Source organism: Puma concolor, chromosome E1, assembly GCF_028749965.1.
Source record: "Puma concolor isolate L17-30 chromosome E1, mPumCon1.1.hap2, whole genome shotgun sequence".
Classification (NCBI taxonomy): domain Eukaryota; kingdom Metazoa; phylum Chordata; class Mammalia; order Carnivora; family Felidae; genus Puma; species Puma concolor.
In genome coordinates this window covers 18,343,999-18,364,005 of record NC_141680.1, presented here as the reverse complement: position 1 = coordinate 18,364,005, position 20,007 = coordinate 18,343,999, and the positions used below count along the sequence as shown (strand labels likewise).

Here is a 20,007-nt window from a genome sequence, read left to right as displayed (position 1 = left end):
ATTCTATCTCACGATTTTGTAGGTCAGGAATTCAGATGGGGCTTGGCTGGGTGATTCTCTTTCATGTGTCATTAGTTGGGTCACTCAGCGGTATTGAGCTGGCGGCTGGGCTGGGCTGGGGGAGGGGGACATTCAAGATGGCTTCGCTCTTTTTTTTTCTTAACATTTATTTATTTTTGAGAGAGAGAGCGTGAGTTGGGGGTGGGGGCAGAGAGGGAGGGAGACACAGAATCTGAAGCAGGCTCCAGGCTCTGAGCTGTCAGCACACAGCCTGACGCGGGGCTCAAACCCACGAACTGTGAGATCCTGAGCTGAAGTCGGACGCTTAACCGGCTGAGCCACCCAGGTGCCCCAAGATGGCTTCACTCTTATGTCTGGCTCCCCTGCAGTCTCGGGGCCTCCCCGCAGGGTCTTTCCCGCAGGGCGGTTGGACCTCTAACATGGTGGCTCAGAGCTCCAAGAGGGAGTCTCAAGGACAAGAAGAAGAAGCGCTCGGTGTCTTATTAAGGCCTGGGCTAGAAAGTGTCCCAGTGTCATTTCTGCCTTACTCTATTGGTCACACAGTCACAGAGCCTCTGATGGGAGGAGTGACCATGAATTTGGGACCGTCTTTAATGTGCCCAAAGTGGGGATAAACACGTGTCCACGTGTCCTTCTAAGGCTGCAAGGGTTAAACAAGGAGATGCGTGCAGAGGCCGATTTACCGTGAAGCTAATGACACTTCAACCACGGGGCTCCTTAACTGGATGGTCTCTTCCTAGTCCTGGCATCTAATTTTGTATTCATGACTTTTCTTTTCTCTTCCTCTTCTTTCTTCCTTCCTTCCCTCCCTTCCCTTGCCTTCCTTCCTTCTATTATTTTTGAGAGAGAGAGAGAGACAGAGAGAGAGAGAGAGCAGGGGAGGGGCAGAAAGAGAGGGGGACAGAGGATCAGAAGTGGGCTCTGTGCTGACAGCAGAGAGCCTGATGCGGGGACGGAACTCACAAACTTCGAGATCATGACCTGAGTCAAAGTCAGACACTTAATCAGCTGAGCCACCCAGGCGCCCCTCCTTTCTTTTTCTTAAAGAAGACCCCCAAATTGTATAAGAACCAGGCCCTACAAATCCTAGCTCTGTCCTGAATACATGTAAAAGTACTTACTTAGCACACTGCCTGGCACAGAGGGCGCGTTCCCTACAGGGCCCCTCCATGCCCCGGGCTGGTGCCTGGTCCCCTCTCTGTGCCTCAGGACAAAGCTCCACCTCTCTGTCCTTTCCATTTGTTCCGGATAATTTCTTCTCCTTTGTAAAAAGTGAAAGTAAGACATGCTGAGAATAATTTCATAATCACAAAACTGCCCTCCCGTTTTGTTTCCTGCGTCTACCCCCGACCTTGCACCCCACCGGGGAGGTGGGTCTTACCCTGGGCAGAGTGCCAAGTTCTTAGCTTGGCCCTCTAGAATCTCCAAAGGAAATCAGGCGGGAGGGAGGGAAGCCAGCAGGGGGAGGCAGCATTCCTGGTGCCCAGCTCGGTCTAGGAGGCATTGAAATTCCAGGGCCGAAGTCCGGAGACAAAGATCATAATGAGACAGGAAGGTGGCATGGGAAGGAGCCATTTGCATGACAATAATTGAGCCAAGAATAGAAAGCTAGAGGGATACAAGGGTGAGGCTGGCAGCTGAGCTGGGCTAAACCTCAGATCAGACTACCCAGCTCCACTCTGCAGGAGAGGTGGGGACTGAGCCCTATGCCAGGTTTTGCGGGGAGGGAGGGGTGGGGAGAAGGATGCAGCCCAGGGGATTGTGGGAATGCTGGCCAGGCTGGACTTTGCCCTACTCCTCCTCCTTCAGCCCAGAGGCTTCTTTGTGTGCGGGCTTTGTGGCTGTAGGACTAAGTGGGCATTATGGCTGCTCAGAAAGATCTCTGTGATGCCATTGTGATCGGGGCAGGCATCCAGGGCTGCTTCACGGCATACCATCTGGCCAAACACAGGAAGAGGGTCATCCTGCTGGAGCAGGTACTATGTTCCCCCTGCACTCCTGACCTTAGGGACGGTCCCTCTCTCCTCCCCTAGAGAGAAGTTTCCAGAGCCAGCAGACTTTGGAGTGAGGTCTGATTGTCAAATTCTGTGCAGTTTGCGGCTTTGCTGCCTAGTGTATTTCGTGACAACGCAAAGAAACTTCCACCGTCCCTAAGACCCACACTGGGTTTCCAGGCTCATTGCCTCCTCTTACTGCCTCCCGGTTCCTGCCCTTGATGGAGAAGTGTCCGAGGCCCTGTTCTCTTCCTTCTTGCCAGTCAGTTTCTTCTGTGCCTTTTAAAATGGTTGATCCGGTCCGGAAAAATAATCAGTTCTGCTTTGGGTAACCTTAAGTAAAAATAATTTTGCCCAGAGGCAAAAGCTGATTTGTCAGCCTAAGAGGTAGGATTCTTCCCTGGGTATTCCTGGCCTCTCACGCTGGAACCCAGCAGAAGCTTCTGTTGCTTTCTGTCACCTCTGGTTGATGGCAGCCTTATTGTTTGATACACAGGCAGGACGACTTAGGTCTTATTTTTCCCTGTGGAAAAGGTGACCCCACGTGGGGCAGTGTACCTTGACCACGGCACATGTGGGTGGGCCCTGTGAGTCTCCGGGGTCCTTCCCTGGGCAGGTCCACCCAGCCCACCTTCCAGAGTCCTCTATCCTCCCATCCTCTCTACAGCTATCCAGATGAGTTTTGATTTACCCTTCTTGGTAAATGAGCTAGATTGGTTAGAAACCTTTTTCAGCTTCTCTATCAGTTTTCTCAAAGCCTGAGGGATTCCTGGTTTAACCTTGCAGGAAACTCTCCATCCTCTGCTAAATCCCAAGGTGGCTCCCTTGTCCCGAGTGATCTGAAACCACAGAGAAATAGCATCTGCTTCCTTGTCCGTAAGATGAAGGGGGCTAGACTGGAATGATCTCAAAGGTTCTTTGTGGTTCTGTTTCTCTAGGAGACTAGGTGGGGTGGGGTTGCAGCAAGATGACCAAAGGCTAACTAACGAAGGGACTTTGGGATGTGAATAATGTTAGCAAAAGGGAAGCTGAGTCGGTGCTACTGAAAACTTCTGTGCCGATGGCTAAATCAGTAACTTGGTCGTGAAGGGAGACTGAATGGAAAGATCTGAACGTGACGAGCTGGCTCCAGGGGGTGGGGATGAGGGGCGGGCAGCGTAAGGGGTAACAGCTTCGGCTGTCTCTCTTGTTTTCCGTCTCCAGTTCTTTCTACCGCACTCCCGAGGAAGCTCCCATGGGCAGAGCCGGATAATCAGAAGGGCATATCCTGAAGACTTCTACACCCAGATGATGGATGAGTGCTACCAGATATGGGCTCAGCTGGAGCATGAGGCTGGGACCCAATTACACAGGTTTGGGTGTGGGTGGGAGAACTCCTTGAATCGTGGGGCCCAGTGCCTGGGGGTGCTTGGAGTCTGTGAGGGGGCACCGCCATCAACACTTGAAATGTGGTGCAGGGACACAGGGCCCAGGGGAGTGCCAGACACGTGGAAGTATTGTGCCCACTGTCATGACGATTGCCCCACAGGGCCAGCTGGCTCCTGCCTCACTCTGAGCTCCAGGACTGGGGTCAGACACGTGTTCGAGGCTGGCAGAGGTTGTACTGGGAAGACTGCTGAAAAGGCACTGGGAGCAGATCTCCAGAGCTGGCTCCATGGAGCCATCTGAGACTCTTTTAGGGCAGAGATTGAAATCAAGGAGGAGGCTGCTGTCTTGATTTTTTTTTTTTAATGTTTATTTTTTTCTGAGAGAGAGAGAGAGAGAAAGCACTAGTGGGGGAAGGGCAAAAAAAGGGGGAACAGAGGATCTGAAGCGGGCTCAGTGCTAACAGCAGCGAGCCCTACGTGGGGCTGGAACTCATGAACCGTGAACTGCGAGATCATGACCTGAGCCGAAGTTGAATGCTCAACTGACTAAACCACCCAGGGACCCCTGTCTGGATTCTTTATATTCCTGCTAATATCATAGCCCTTCATGCTGGATCCTCATCCCCAGAGTGACCCCTGTAATCCATGCATTCTCTCTGAATGCCTCTTCCTATAGGCCTCCTCTTCAGGCCCCGTGGCTTGCTGGAGATCTCGATTGTTCCCGTGGCTCTCTAACCCTTAAGACACTGTTGCCCCCCCACCCAACCTCCACTGACCTTTCAAACACCCACGGGGAGGAAGGCAGACAACCCATCATGCGCAGAGAACTTGAACCACCCACCCCACATCCCCTCCCACCTTCTCTGTGGCTCTTAACTGAACTTTCTACAAAATCACGGCTCTATCCTACAGGGTGGCAGTTATTTTAATGGCCAGGAACCAAGAGGTTACTGTTCTGTTGCAAAAACACCATTAACTTAAGAACAAAGTGAAATCCATTATGCAAATACGGCTAGGACAGCTAATTACAGATTTATTCCAGAGGCAGCGAATGCACCCAGCACCCAAATAAAGGAGCATGTCTTGCTGAGGGGTGGCCTGGCAAAGGGACCCCTCTCTGTCAGCCATCTGTGAATACAGTCTGGTAGTAAAAGTGCCAAGGCCGTGGAGGGACCACTTCTTCCCAGCAGACACGGAGGCAACTAAGATGTTGGGAGAGTGATGTTACGAGAGTGTCTGGAACCTTTCAGAGGGAACATGGTTCGGGAGACAGGCTTGGACTTGACTTTGTGCTCTACCTCTTACGGACTGCGTGACATTGGAAAAATTTCTATACCTCTCTGTGCCTCATTTTTTCCTCACAGAGCTTCGTGGGGATGAAACGAGACTCTTAGGAAGTACTTGGCATAGCGCCTAGCACCTTCTGATAAGTGGCAGCTCCTACGACCTCTTCCGGGTCAGCGGTATCCTATCTGCATTGCACAAGGCAGGAAGAAGGGCAGGAGGAGACACGTGGGGCGTAGCAACCATGGACAAACCGCTGCTGGAGAGAGGGAAAGGAACCGCTGGGTAGGAGAGTCTCATAATCTCACAATCCTTTCCTTGGCAGGAATCTGGAAGGGCTTTGGGACCAGGCCGACCTGCTCTACACGTCAGCTCCGACACATTTAGCTATATGGTTTGCAGCAAGCCGTTTAACTCTACGAGACTCAGTTTTCTCATCTGTAAAGTAGGGGTATCTATTTCATGGGGCTGCTGTGAGGATACGTATGTGAAGGGCTTAGAGTAGTACCTGACAAGTCCCTCGTCATCATTGACACCATCATCACCTATTTAATGCTTGTGATAAGAAACTAAGGCTGTTTTAAAAGGACTCAACACGGGTTAACTCATTTGTTTCTCCCCACAGCCCTTTGAGAGATTTGTTACTGAGCAGTCAGGGTCCTATTAGTGCAAATCACAGGATTACTATACTCCTAGTTAGTCTAGAATAGGGCTTGGCGAACTTTTCCCGGAAATGGCCACATAATATTTTAGGCTCTGCAGACCATATGGTCTCTGTTGTAACTATTCAGCTCTGCCAATTACCCAACTCCTGCCATTGTAGTGTGAAAGCAGCCACAGATGATATGTAAATAACTGAGCGTGGCTGGGTGCCAATAAAACTTTATTCACGGACGCTGACATTTCATATTCTCCTCATGTCATGAAATGTTCTTTTTTTTTTTTTTTTTAATCAACCACCAAAAAAAAAAAAAAAAAAAAAAACCAACACAAAAATCATCTTGGCTTGTGTGACAAACAAAACAGGTGGTAGACCTGATCTGGTTCCCGGGTCATGGTCTGCTGGCCCCTGGCTCAGCAGATACCACAGACTGGTTACTTTGTCCATCCCCTCTGTCCCAATAAATTCATGTCTAAATCATCCTGGGTGGAAAGACTACTAATGTTTATTTAAAGATAGGGACAGGGGCGCCTGGGCAACTCAGTCGGTTGAGTGTCCCACTTCGGCTCAGGTCACGATCTCGCTGTCCGTGAGTTCGAGCCCCGCGTCGGGCTCTGTGCTGACAGCTCAGTACCTGGAGCCTACTTTGGATTCTGTGTCTCCCTCTCTCTCTGTCCCTACCCGCCCCCTTTTTCTCTCTCTCTCTCAAAAATAAATAAACATTAAAAAAATTAAAGACAGGTACATATTGGGGCACCTGGGTGGCTCAGTTGGTTGAGCTTCCGACTTCGGCTCAGGTCATGATCTCATGGTTCACGAGTTCGAGCCCCACGTCGGGCTAACTGCTGTCAGGGCAGAGCCTGCTTCAGATCCTCTGTCTCCCTTGCTGTCTGCCCCTCCCCCACTTGCACGCATGTGCGTGTGCATGCGCTCTCTCTCAAAAATAAATAAAAACATAAAAAAAAAAAGACAGGGACGTATGATAGCCCCTCTTAAAAGACCACTCTGATGCCTAGAGTCCCCAGTTATGAAAAAGAAAGAGTACAATGAATGTGCTTTGGAAAACCTTCCGAGTTCTACAGAGTGCTAGGTATGTTGCTATTATTATTTGAATCATTATCACGTCCTTTCTTGTGGCTAATCTGATTGACTCGGGCAGGCTAATTTCTTTGGTTCTTTTCTTTAGGAACACAGCACAGATACTTCCCGTTCCAATTCTTTTCGCTTTTATTCTTAATTCTGGTTTTCTACAATGACGCATCATCTCTGGGGTTCTTATTCTCCGAGGTTCTTCCCGGAGAACCAGCACAACATCATGATCTAACCGACAGATACAGATGTATTTACTTAAGGCCACCGCACAATGATGAAAAAAGCAAACAAACAAACCACCAAACATCTTCAGGAGTTGCCGGTGAAGGTGGTTGTCCGATTCTTTTCATTCTGTTCTGCCTCTTCCTGTGACAGTGGCATACTAAACACGGGTGGGCTCAGGATATTTGCATATATTCTGGGTACAGACAATGACACAGGTGCCGGATCACAAGGTCCGAGTCTTTTGTGACGGGTACAGCCAGGACGCTGATACCACCAGCAAATCCCAGCTCTGGGGCCCAGCTCTTGCTTGCCCCGCCTTCTCCCTTTGAGTCCTAATATCTAGCTCCTGACCCAGGCTGCCCCTGCTTAGCTGACAATATCAGACAAGATCACAGCCGTAGGCAGTACAGCTGCTGGCAGAACCTGGTGGCCCCCTCCGCAGCTGCTGCTTCCTGTGTCTGTGAAGTGCCTGGCTTGTCAGCCACATCCCCTCCCTGGAGCAGAGTCTTTGTTAACCAGTTCCACCTCGGCCCACTGAGCGGAAGATGAAACGCCAAGAGCTCCTCCAAAACCAACAAAGACAGCAGCCATTACCGAGTCCCCTACCCAAGGTGACTCTGGGAGCTGGCTTGCCGTGCACTTTAAACCCCCGAGAGGAAAAAACGGGAGCCTGGGATGGGAGGTGGCTGACGCGGGTGAGCTGCCTGCCCCTCCCGATTCCTGCTGGCTCCATCCGGCGCCCTGGCCTCCTATAGAAATGGATGGAAATCCCCTATCACCAGCTCCTTACATCGTGTCCGAGGCTTTAGTCGGCCAGAGGAGTCAACAAGGCCCTTGGGAGGATTCTTCGATTACCTCTTCCTAGTGCTGAATCCGGCTGGGGTTGGAGGAAGACGCCCGTTCACACCACACGCTCTGCACTCAGCTGACCGCGTACTGGGAGCTGGGAGCTGCAGTCCTTCCAGGGTTCCCTGACAACCCAGCCTCGCTGCAAGGTGCTCTCTTTCTAGGCCAGCCCTGACCAGGCATTTCCTGGACAAATTTTTTTTTTTTTCCTTGCGACGGCCTTGTCTCCTCTCATGCCTCCCCTCCCCTAACTTTGTAGCCTAGATCTGAGCAGAAAGAGCACAGGGAGACCCAGAGCACAGGGGTGAGAAATTGATGCAGAACTAGCCGGTCTGTTTATTGGGATCTAGGAAAAGCCATTAAGAAAATAAGCATTTAAATGATTTTCAATCCGCCCATGGAAGTCATCTATCTTCATACTGGGGGGAAAAGGCCCATTCTCTGATCCCGGTTTTGACTGACTGATTTCCAATTCTCTAAGCATTTCCCACAGGAGCCTCTCACCTATCTCCCATAATGACAGGCCTTTGCATTTCCAGGCAGTGTTTTACATTTATTTCCGATTTGCTCATAATGGTCAAAAATCTCTCTCCAATCGGAGGCATTTCTCCAGCCGTGCGCGGTTTCCCTCAGGCCAAATAGCTCAGCTGTGATCCACGGAAAATGAGAATTTCCCAAACGCATCTTCGGACCAGGGGAGGGTCCAGCATCACAAATTCAGATGGAAAATTTCCCACTGTTAGATCAATATCTGGGCTAAGAAATAAATGCCACAGGGGCAGAGAGCTGGAGCAAAATGATTACAATTGGCACAATTACACTCACCGGCGGAATCAGCTCACTGATTACTCCTAGGGACGGGAGCGCCCGCTTCATCCACCGCAGGATAGCTTGGGAATTAGAACATCACTCAGCGTTTCATAATTCGACTGATTTGCCCGTTGTCTTGGCATGAGTTTGTTTTCCCCATACAGTACATTCCTGTAAGAGGGCTTCTTACTTCAAGGGAAGAAAGAGGGAAGAAAGGGAGGGAGGGTGGGAGAGAGGAAGGGAGGAAAGAAAGTGACTGAGTCTCCCAGTCTACGGGGAGAGACCGAGAGACGGGGAGAGACTGAGAGACGGAGGTTGCTCTGTTGCAGGCAGGGGTTGGAATACGTTGCTCTGAAATTTCTAAGCCAGGGATCTGACATTGTAACCGCGGAGGTGAGGGTTCAGCCAGGTCTTTCCCAGAATTCTCCCCAGCCACAGCCCCAGAGGGTAGAAAGGGCTCAAGAACATATCCTTGCATGACTTCTGAATTATCCTCTCCACTGAGAAGTCTACCAGGCAAGTTTTCATTCCCTGAGAACCCATCTGAAGTCCTTTTGGGGGCCACGGGGAAAGGACCCGGCTGACGAGTGGGGATTCGACAGCATCTTTCCTCTGCTAAGCTTTGAAGAGGCAGAGGCTCTCACTGCTTTCTCACCAGTGGTGGATGCCGGGTAGGCGGGGGCCGTGGCCAATGGATTGGCCACGCTGCGCGGCTCTGTGTACTGACACCGGCCCTGGGGCCTGCTGTGTCCCTACCCCCTCCCAATCTTCTCTTTAATCCCCCCAACCAGATAATGTGGGATTTGGAAGCATGTAATATCCATGAGACTCCATTATAGGCTATTACGAGCTTTATACACAGTACCTGGGGGATGTACCAGGCTGATGCTGGTCACTGCGGCTGCTGAAAGCGAGAAGGGACTACAGCAACAGTCCCGAGGTCCAAAGTGACCCTTCTATGGTTTAGATCAGTTTCCACCAAAAGGGAGCTCTGGTCTCTTGTGACAGAGAGACAGGAAAGTATTCAGGAGAAACAGATTTCACTCCCCCAGAGAGTAAGAAGCATAAAAGGACGTATAGGGAGAGACAAAACCATAAAGTCACTGAATTAATTGCTGGAACCCTAAGAGACCATCTACTGGTGTTTCTGCAGGAGGGTGCTATTGGCACTGGGGTAGGATCTTCCTGAGCATTGCAGGTTTAGCGTCCCCGGCCCCTGCCCACTAAATGTGAGTGGCAACGCCTAGGCACTGTGATGACTAAATAAATGGCCCACGCCATTCACATGCCCTAGGGTCGGGCGGTACCACCCTGGGGTGGCACCACCGATGGTCCAACAGGCATGTGTTCCAGAGGAACGTGGGGCCTGGAAGAGTGTGTAACAAGAGCAAGGTCCCGGGGATGTCCCAGGACGAGACCCAGAGCCAGGTGTCCCGATTTAGGATCCTTTCCACAAGACAGGCAGCCCCCAAGGAGGAACCAAGCACAGGCCAGCGCAGCAGGGGACAATACGTCATATGACAAGAAAAGGGACAAAGGAAAAGAAACAGCAGGGGGTGGCGTGGGGGCAAAGAGACTAGAGATCAGGGGCACGTGGGTGGCTCAGTGGGGTTAAGCATCTGACTCTTGATTTCAGCTCAGGTCATGACCTCACGGTGTGTGAGTTTGACCCCCGAGCTGGGCTCTGCGCTGACAGCACTAAGCCTGCTTGGGATTCTCTCTCCCTGGCTCTCTGCCCCTCCCCCCACTCACACTCTCAATCTCTCTCTCAAAACAAATAAATAAACTTAAAAAGAATACAGATCACAATAGTGAATGGATCAAAGGAGGGAGGAAGAGGAAGAAACACCTTTCCAGGTGAGGATTTCAGATGTCTGCCCTATGGAAGGACAAGCAAACCAACAGTGAGAGCCCAGGGTAGACTTAGGAATGGGCTGGCAGCCCGCTCAAGAATACTGACCTCGACCCTAACAACAGCATTGAGATGACTTTACCCGTTCTTTTTATTGTTAATTTTTTAAATCTTTTTAAGTAAGCTCCACGCCCAGTGTGGGGCTTGAACCTACGTTCCGGACATCAAGAGTTGTGTGCTCTGCTGACTGAGCCAGCCAGGCGCCCCTGACTTTACCAGTTCTTTGAACAGGAGGCTGAGACCTCCTTGATGGGACCCTTGCTGAAGAATGAGACAGAAGGGCCCAGGACCCTGACTCATACCCTCACCCATGTGCCTTTTTTTTTTTTTTCCTTTTCTTTCTTTCTTTCTTTCTTTCTTTCTTTCTTTCTTTCTTTCTTTCTTTCTTTCTTTCTTTTTTTCTTTCTCTCTTTCTCTCTTTCTCTCTTTCTTCTTTCTTTCTTTCTTTCTTTCTTTCTTCTTTCTTTCTTTCTTTCTTTTTACAGGCAGACGGGGCTACTGCTGCTGGGAATGAAGGAGAATTCAGAATTAAAAACGATCCAGGCTACTTTGTCTAGACAGGGCGTGGAGCACCAGTGCCTTTCAGCTGAGGAGCTGAAACAACGTTTCCCCAATGTTCTGTTGGCTAGGGGAGAAGTGGGGGTCTTGGACAAGTCCGGAGGAGTTCTCTATGCAGACAAGGCCCTCAGAGCCCTGCAGGTAGTGTGTGCGGCTTTTGGGGCAACGCAGCCCCTGCGGTGGTTCCAATCTGCCGTCTCCCAATCACCTTGGCCGGATGAGGGCCTTTGCCCTGCTGGCTTCATTCTCGACCTTTTGGGCAGGGCGGTCTTTTTTTTTTTTTTTTTTTTTTTAATTTTTTTTTTTTCAACGTTTATTTATTTTTGGGACAGAGAGAGACAGAGCATGAACGGGGGCGGGGCAGAGAGAGAGGGAGACACAGAATCGGAAACAGGCTCCAGGCTCTGAGCCATCAGCCCAGAGCCTGATGTGGGGCTCGAACTCACGGACCGCGAGATCGTGACCTGGCTGAAGTCGGACGCTTAACCGACTGCGCCACCCAGGCGCCCCGCAGGGCGGTCTTATATACCCTGCTAGGCCCGGTCTTTATGGGACAGGGGGTCTGGAGTCGGAGCCCTCTCTTCCGCCCTAAGTGAAGGACTTTGTTCACCAGGGTGAACCACATAACTATGTAACTAACTTGCCCTTCCCCGCTGCCGCCCTTTTTAGGATGCAATTCGACATCTGGGAGGCCTAGTGTGTGATGGAGAGAAGGTGATGGAGATAAAACCGGGGTTCCCAGTCACGGTGAAAAGTATGGCCGGGAGCTACCAAGCCAAGAGCTTGGTCATCACAGCGGGCCCTTGGACCAACCAGCTCCTCCGTCCCCTGGGAATAGAGCTGCCTCTGCAGGTAAGGGGAGCTGGAAGCCTGAGCATTGGTGCTTAAGAGAAGAAACCTTGGAGTCAGACGGACTCAGGTCTGAGTCCTAGATCTGCTACTTGCTACCAGATGACCTTGGGCAAATTAGGATACCTCATGAGCCTCAGTTTTATAACCTGTCAAATGGGGATATGACTGTTGGAGAATTAAATTATGTAAGAAATATGAAGCCCTTAGGAAATGGCTTGACCTGTAGTAAGCGTTCAATAAATCTGAGGTATTATTAACTCCGGGAGAGAGAGAGAGAGAGAGAGAGAGAGAGAGAGAGAGAAGTACGGCTGGGTGTAAATAAATATTAAAAAAACAAGACTGGAAGAAGAGACAGATGCAGAGATCTTTGTACCTCATATCAAAATGTAACATGTCGGGAGCCTGGGTGGCTCAGTTGGTTGAGCGTCCGACTTTGGCTCAGGTCGTGATCTCACAGTTCGTGACTTTGAGCCCCATATCGGGCTCGCTGCTGTCAGCACAGAGCCTGCTTCAAATCTCCGTTCCCCTCTCTCTCTCTCTGCCCCACCCCCACTGGTTCTCTCTCTCTCTCTCTTTCAAAATCAATACATAAATTAAAAAAAAAAAATGGAACATGTCAATGACGTGAGAATTGGGTGAAACAACGATGGACGAGTTAAGAGGGGGCACCCAGCTTGTATTCAAGAGCTACAGGACCCCAGAAGAAACTGTTCTTTTATAGAGTTTCAGGGCTTCCCCCCCCCCCCTTTTTTAATGCTTATTTATTTTTGAGAGACAAAGAGAGCTTGCGTGGGGGAGGGGCAGAGAAATCAGGAGACACTGAATTCGAAGCAGGCGCCAAGCTGTCAGCAAAAGCCCGAGGCGGGGCTCGAACCCATGAATCGTGAGATCATGACCTGAGGTGAAAGTCGGACCTTAACCGACTGAGCCATCCAGGCGCCCCCATGGCTTTCCCCCTTTATCTCCCACTTCCTCTCTCTGCTTCAAGACCCTGCGAATCAATGTGTGTTATTGGCGAGAGAAGGTTCCCGGAAGCTACGGTGTGTCCCAGGCCTTTCCTTGCTTCCTAGGCCTGGGCCTCAGCCCGGCTCCCCACCACATCTACGGGCTGCCCTCCGGAGAATACCCAGGGCTGATGAAGGTGAGCGGAAAGGCCCAGAGAAGGCTGGCAGGGGCCCATGCAGATTTGGTCCAGCTGCTCTGAGGTCCTTTTCAACAGATCCCTCAGAACCCCCCTCCCTTTCGGGGAGCAGAAGGAGCAGGAGAAGAATACTTCACCATTCCTTATTTGCAGCACAAGACCCCCAGCTGTCCTGAGGCGGCAAAGGAAGCCCTTCCTTTGCAAACACAGGGTTGGAGGGGGAAGGACCAGCTAAGGCAACCTCGAGTGGCAACACACACAGCATCGGTCAGGACTGGGGAAGGCTGGGATGATGGATGGGGGCCCTCGGTGAGAGCCTGCCCCCCTGGGCTGGGGGTGTGCAGGAAGGCCGGCCCTCGCAGCTCACACCGCTCTGATTGGGAGCTAGGTCTGCTATCACCACGGCAACAATGTAGATCCTGAGGAGCGGGACTGCCCGGAAGCATTCTCAGACATCCAAGACGTCCAGATCCTGGGCCGCTTTGTCAGAGATCACTTACCTGACCTAGAGCCCAAGCCTGCCCTTTTGGAGCCCTGCTTGTACACGGTAAGGGTGTGGGCGGTGGGGCAGGCCCCTCTCACAGCCCCGGAGAACAGGGGAAGGAGACAGAACTCAGCACTGCTCAGGCTCACATCTAATTGACCCCTGACATGATATGTGACTTGAAACAAATGAGCTTATTTCCGTGGGTCGGTTCACCTCTACCAGAGAAGCCCCGCTAGAGGTTATTCATATTCCTTTTCATTAGCACACGAGGCTGATGCCTGGCTGCCCCTCGCTATGTTTCCCAGAAGAGCTCTAAAAGATTTTTTGGCAAGATGTTCTAGTTGAACAGGCCTTAGGGACGAAGAGAAGAGACAGATGTCACCAGGGCCTGAGGCATCTTGGCTAAAGTTAGTTTACACGCATTAACTGAGCACCTACTGTGTTCATAGCTCTGTCTGAGAAGAGAGGCAGATGGACAAATGAGAAAGGCTGTCGCACCCGGAGGGGGCACTGGCATGCAGAACACATCCTTGTGCCCCGTTCCCATTTTTTCTGGAAAGCAACCCAGCCTGGTCCCCTCCCTCCCTTGCCTGCGGCTCTTCCTCTTCTTTCTATCCTCAGAGGACACAGGTGTGATCGTTTCTTTCTAGAACACCCCTGATGAGCACTTCATTCTTGATCGACACCCAAAGTATGACAACGTTGTCATCGGTGCTGGATTCTCTGGTGAGCCTGAGCAGGGGAAGACGTGCCTTAAAGCTGACCTATCTCCGTACCAGGCAGAATGTTGTTTTCTTTTTCTTTCTTTCTTTCTTTTTTTTTTTATGTTTATTTATTTATTTTGAGAGAGAGAGAGAGAGAGAGAGAGAGAGCTCAAGCGGGGCAGGGGCAGAGAAAATGGTGTTTTCTGCGTTCTTGGCCGGCCAAAGTCTAGACTCGACTGTAAAAAGGTGCTGGGTGGTGCAATCAGAGAAGAAAGGATAGCTCTGGTGGGAGGCAGCTCCCAGTTTTGGGATGCGGACCAAGAAGAGAGGTGGCCTTATTTGGGGACAGGGTAGTGGACATGCAGGGACCCCAGCCGCTGTCTCTGAGGAGGCTTGACAACCTCCTCTCCTTTCCCTAGGACATGGATTCAAGCTCTCCCCTGTTGTGGGGAAGATCCTGTATGAATTAAGCATGAAATTAACGCCATCGTATGACTTGACACCTTTTAGAATGAGCCGCTTCCCCGGCCTGGGCAAAGCCCACCTCTGACCCCTGGCCAGCGCCTCCTTTTTGTACACTGGAGCCGGGAATAAAGCCCTCTGGCTGTAACATGCCCTCGTGTTCTCCTGCCTCTCTTGAGTCCCCTGTCAACGCCGCATGATTGAATCGACCTTCTCTCCCTGGCCAGCTCTCCAGTCCTCACTACTTTTTTGCTTCCGGAAGGTCAACCAGATATTCCACAATCACAGAGTAGCAAGGACCTTTGAGATGGCTGTCTCAATAAGGAGGACGCGTAAGGAGTGGCTCACGGGACCAAAGCAGTTGTTGAAATTCTCTTCGCTGAGGCATTTGATAAACCTGGGGTGGATGGGACTAACGCTGCCCAGGGGAGGGCAAACAGAACGACGTGTAGACCGCTGCTGCCCTTGGAGTTCCTTTTCCGAAAGCTGGAGCCACCCTCCATCACAAACTCCCATAAAATCTGGCTCACCTTGGGTGCACAATAAATGTTTGTTGGAAAAAATGTGTTGAGCAAACAAATAAATAAAAAGCTGCATTGCACTAAAGTCTGCGGTGGGCTGTATTTTCCATGCGACCTTATTTCTCAGAGACTTTAATTGTCTAACTCAGCACCCCAGAGTCCATTATCCCAGGAATCCTTGGGGTCTTTATCCTCTCAGGGCACCGCGCCCTCTCTCCCTGGATTCTTTGTCTGGTTCTCGTCCTCTCTCTGGTTCTGCGAAGACGCTTAGCTCCCCAGTCTCTCATTAGGGTGTATTGTCAGGTCCTTATGAAGATGGAGTTGTTATACCAGAAAGGAAGAGAGAGGCACACTCGCTTAGAAACCCTGTTCAATGTTTGAATGTTAAATGTGCCATTTTATTATCATTAGGATTGCTCCCACTTAATGAAACGGCATTAGCACCGAGTCGGCTGGCCTCCTCGCACTAATTGCTTTGGAAGGGAACAGGCTCATAACTACCCCAGGGTGGGTGGAGGGGTGAGGGGGGTAACAGGGACTCGAGCGGGGCCCATCGAGCTCAGTCGAAACCCCAGCAGGAGCAGCTCCAGACCGGGCCAGTGTGACTTGAGAAAAGGCCTGCTCTGGGGAGAGAAAAACTGGGACCAGCTGGGGTGGAAATGTCAGGAGGAGGCAGTGAGTGGGAAGAGAGGGAAATGGGAATAGGAGTAAAAATATCCCCAAAGGAAAGACAACACAGAGGAAATTGCCTCGTAGGCCTAGGCACACGGATCGGCGCTGACTTCTCCGGGGAGTTGTAAAAGCCAGCCAGTCTCCCGCGCCCCAGCCAGGTCTGCTTCTTGGGTGCTCTCCGAGGCTCCCCTGCACCTCAGCCTCCATAAAGTGGGAATAATCACGTCTGCAGAGTAGGAATAACGCTAAGGTGATGCCAAGCGCCAGGAGCCAGACAGACGCAAAAGGACAAACACTGGAGGATTCCACGCACAGGTGACGCTTATGGCAGTCAGATTCACAGGGACGGGAAGTGAATGGTCGCTTCCGGGGAGCTGAGGAGAGGGGGGAAGGGGGAGTTAGTGTGTAAGGGATGCAGGGTTTCGGTTCGGGAAGATAACAAAGTTGCGCAGATGGTGGTGACGGCTTCACAACACCGTGGTTTAACACATTACAAACGCAAACGTGGTTTAAGAGAGTGTACTCAATGCCACGGAACGGTGACACTTAAAGATGATTAAAATGGGCAGCGCCTGGGTGGCTCAGTCGGTTGAGCGACCGACTCTTGATTTCGGCTCAGGTCATGATCTCTCAGGTTTGTGAGATCGAGTGCCGAGTTGGGCACGTGCTGCCAGCTGGGAGCTGGCTTGTGATTCTCTCTCCCTCTCTCTCTCTGCCCCTCCCCTGCTTGAGCACTCGCACGCACACCCTCTCTCCCTCTCAAAAATAGAATAACAGGATACTTATTCTATTGAGTATTAAGTATAAGTATTCTGTTATTTATTTATTTTTATAAAGATTTCCATTTTTATAATGTTTATTTTCTTATTTTCGAGAGAGAGAGAGAGAGAGAGAGAGAGAGCAGGGGGGGCAGAGAGAGAGAGGCAGAGGATCCAAAGCAGGCTCTGCACTGACAGCAGAGAGCCTGATACGGGGCTCAAACTCACAAACTGTGAGATCATGACCCGAGCCGAAGTTGGACCTTACGCGACTGAGCCCCCCAGGCACCCCAGTAAATAAACGTTAAAAAATGATGACAAAGGTACGTTTTATGTCACGTATATTTTATCACAATAAAAAAATGGGAATAATAACACTGACCAACTTTACAAGGGTGTGTGAGGATCGAAAGAGATCACTTGTTCAATGTACAATTTTTTTTTTTTTTTTTTGAGAAAGAGAGAGAGAGGGCACACGTGAGCAAGGGGCAGAGAGAGAGACAGAGAGACAGAGACAGAGAGAGAATCCCAGGAGGGGCAGAGGGAGAGAGAAATAAAGAGGGAGAGACAAGTGGAGCTGGGGTTGAGCTCACCCCACGTGGGACGCGAACTCACGAACCATGAGATCATGACCTGAGCCCAAGCCAGATGCTTGGCGACTGAGCCACCCGGGCGCCCCAATACACGTTTATTGAAATTCTGCTGTGTGCCGGGGACTGTGCTAGGCATCCTGGATGTATCTGTGAACAAAACATGAAATCTCTGCTCTTGTGGCGTTCACCCAGTCCAATGTGAAGACCTATAAACAGTACGCATGAGTAAATTTTATCATAATTTAGAAGGTGACAGGTGCGTTGGGAAAAAGACGGAGCAGGGCGGGGAAGATAGAGAACTCTGGCGGAGGCGGGTTGGGGGACGCTGCCCTTTGCGATGATGGTGATGGTGATGATGGCGGTCAACCTGGGACTCAGTGAGGAGAGGCGTTTGAGCAGCCCAGGAAGAGGGGGGAGGGCACCATGCACATAGTGGGATATGTAGAAGAGAATGCAGGAAACTGTAAAGCGAGGTGTTGTGTCGTTGCTGAGAGAGAGAGAGAAACGGGGTACAGAGAGAGATCCGTGTAAGATCCTGCTGTCTCCCAAGCTGGCAAAGTTGGGGAGAAAGGGTGTTGGGAACCTCTCCCTCTCATTCAATGGCTGCCCGCAGCTCCCTCTGCCTCTGCTTCGCTCAGTGCCGCCCTCCTCCCCCAGCCAGCTGCAGATCCCCTTCCAAAATATCCAGTCTTATTCAGCTTGCTGGTGACAGTAAAGGAGGGGACCAATGTCTAGAAGAGGCTGAGAAAGGACAAGTGGGGGATGCTGACAAGCCCTGCCTGAGCTGGTGTGTCCTAAAAACGGAGTGTGAGGAGGGGCGGGGGCGTGGGGGGGTAGGAAGGGGTGTGTGTGGGAGGGATGAGGTCAGGAAGGAGTGGAGAGAAAAAGGAGCCGCAGGAGAAGAGACTGGTCATGTGCAGACCAAGAAGGCAGACGGGGACCTCCAGGGGTGCTGCCCACCCCCAAAGCCAAAGGAAGCTGGTCCAGAATGCCCAAGAGGGAGGATCCGAGCACTTCGTATTGGGGCTCGGATGGGGTCCTGGAGGGGATGTAGGCAATGAAGAGTCCGTGGGCACAGAGGAGAGGAAACACCATTGTTGAAGGTGGGGGTGGGGATGGACAACTTGAGGGTTTTAGAAACATGGAAGGATTTACCAAAACCGACCCACCTACATTATCTCCCTGCTTCCCTCCAGCCTGAGCGTGGCCAGGCATGCCCCTTCAGGCAGACCCTACGTATCTTCAAGATGGAAGGAAATCGCAATAAATCGGGCAGGCAATAAGAGACCTCTGGAAAGGCCGCTAGGGTCTGCACAGGCTGCAGGGGAGAGATAAGGGCAGCGGAGAGAAAGAGGCCAGCATGGTTGCCAACCAGACGAAGGAAAACAGAGGCAGGCTAAAAATAGGTTGGGGGTGGGGAGGGAGGAAAGCCAGTCCAGAAAAGAAGGGAAAGCAGAGGCAATCGATGCCATTGTGACTCTGACCCAATTCTTCCTCTCTCAGCCTCACCAAACTGAAAAACTAGGGGGTGACAGGGGAAGAGGGAAAGGTCTGGCACAGAGAGCGGAGAGTCAGAAAGTCATGTGAGTCCTAAGACCTGGGCAGCTGTGGAGCACAAGTCAGTAATTGTGACGTGGAAAAGAGGGGGTAAAGTGTAGGTAGTACTAGTTAAACCCTTCCCAGAGTTTGGTGCCCCAGGACAGGCTTAAGAGCTTAAGGAGTGTGAGTGTAACTTGGAAGGAGGAGGTTCAACTGTCTACAAAGGTGAAAGGAGGCGATGAGGATGAGTTAGTCTGGAGACAGTAAGCAGGAGTCACTTGACAACTTGAGTTTTACTTCTCAGAAAGGTGATTAAAGAGAATTTGGCTACTGGATATTTTATTTCTTTTATTTTTAAAGTTTATTTATTTATTTTGAGAGAGAGAGAAAGAGAGAGAGCATGAGCAGGGGAAGGGCAGAGACAGAGAGGGAGAGAGAGAATTCCCAGCAGGCTCCACACACTGTCAGCGCAGAGCCCGATGCGGGGCTCGAACGCACGACCCGTGAGATCGTGACCTGAGCCAAAGTCAAGAGTTGGACTCTTAACCAACTGAGCCACCTGGACAGGCATGGATATTTTACTTCGACGGTGGGCTTCCAGTACAGCAGGAGGGATTTAGGTTAGACCTCAGGAAATCCATCCCGCTAAGTAGATTTGTGAGACATTAAAACATGTACAGAAACACTCTTGTGGTATCCTTTCCTTGGACATCTTTTTTTTTTTTTTAAATTTTTTTTTTTTCAGCGTTTATTTATTTTTGGGACAGAGAGAGACAGAGCATGAACGGGGGAGGGGCGGAGAGAGAGGGAGACACAGAATCGGAAACAGGCTCCAGGCTCTGAGCCATCAGCCCAGAGCCTGACGCGGGGCTCGAACTCACGGACCGCGAGATCGTGACCTGGCTGAAGTCGGACGCTTAACCGACTGCACCACCCAGGCGCCCCTCCTTGGACATCTTTTAAAAAAATTTTTTTTTTAACATTTATTTATTTTTGAGACAGAGAGAGACAGAGCATGAACGGGGGAGGGTCAGAGAGAGGGAGACACAGAATCTGAAGCAGGCTCCAGGCTCTGAGCTGTCAGCACAGAGCCCGACGCGGGGCTCGAACCCACAGACCGCGAGATCATGACCCGAGCCAAAGTCGGCCGCCCAACCGACTGAGCCACCCAGGCGCCCCTCCTTGGACATCTTTAACAATGAGAGGCCCATCTATCTGGGCCTGTATAGGTTTTCCTGAAGGCTAGGGCCTCCCCAGAAACCTCTGGGAGACTTCCGGCTAGAGAGGAGATCTAAGGTTTTTATTACCCTTGAGGTAGGGTCTAAAATGGGTTTCTGGATCCGGGCCGATGGCAGGGCAAATGTAAGCACCTGGGCCAGCAAGGGGAGGCACAAGGTGGGCTGAGTCTGTAGGGCAGGGAGAAGCAGCAGAGACAAGGGGCGGGCTTCTAACGGGCAGGGCCCAGTGGCATTTACATAACTTTGAATAATGAATGAGCCCAGCTCTGG

The 20,007-nt window shown here is 51.2% G+C and overlaps 1 protein-coding gene and 1 long non-coding RNA gene across 3 annotated transcripts; one reads left to right on the top strand and one right to left on the bottom strand.

Moving 5' to 3' along the window:
* The first annotated feature begins 1,820 nt into the window (after positions 1-1,820).
* Positions 1,821-15,022, top strand: PIPOX (pipecolic acid and sarcosine oxidase). 2 transcript variants are annotated; one of them, XM_086686474.1, is made up of 8 exons: positions 1,821-1,997; positions 3,219-3,367; positions 10,698-10,911; positions 11,440-11,622; positions 12,611-12,763; positions 13,152-13,310; positions 13,901-13,976; positions 14,679-15,022. In XM_086686474.1, the coding sequence occupies exons 1-8, from the start codon at positions 1,884-1,886 to the stop codon at positions 14,720-14,722; spliced, it is 1,092 nt and encodes a 363-aa protein (XP_086542600.1). In that variant the 5' UTR covers positions 1,821-1,883; the 3' UTR covers positions 14,723-15,022. The 2 variants fall into 2 exon arrangements, with proteins under 2 accessions (XP_086542600.1, XP_025773323.1); XM_025917538.2 differs by having other exon boundaries at positions 1,822-1,997; positions 14,374-15,022.
* On the bottom strand, positions 8,031-9,014 carry LOC147574166 (uncharacterized). Its single transcript, XR_015243964.1, has 2 exons — positions 8,316-9,014; positions 8,031-8,174 (listed from the first exon to the last, which is right to left on the bottom strand). It is a non-coding gene; the product is annotated as an uncharacterized LOC147574166 (long non-coding RNA).
* Positions 15,023-20,007: the final 4,985 nt, after the last annotated feature.

Coding starts and splice junctions, on each gene's coding strand:
- PIPOX (XM_025917538.2), top strand. CDS start 1,884: ATGGCTGCTCAGAAAGATCTCTGTGATGCCATTGTGATCGGGGCAGGC. Junction 1,998..3,218: donor GGGTCATCCTGCTGGAGCAG/GTACTATGTTCC, acceptor TTCCGTCTCCAG/TTCTTTCTACCGCACTCCCG. Junction 3,368..10,697: donor GCTGGGACCCAATTACACAG/GTTTGGGTGTGG, acceptor TTCTTTTTACAG/GCAGACGGGGCTACTGCTGC.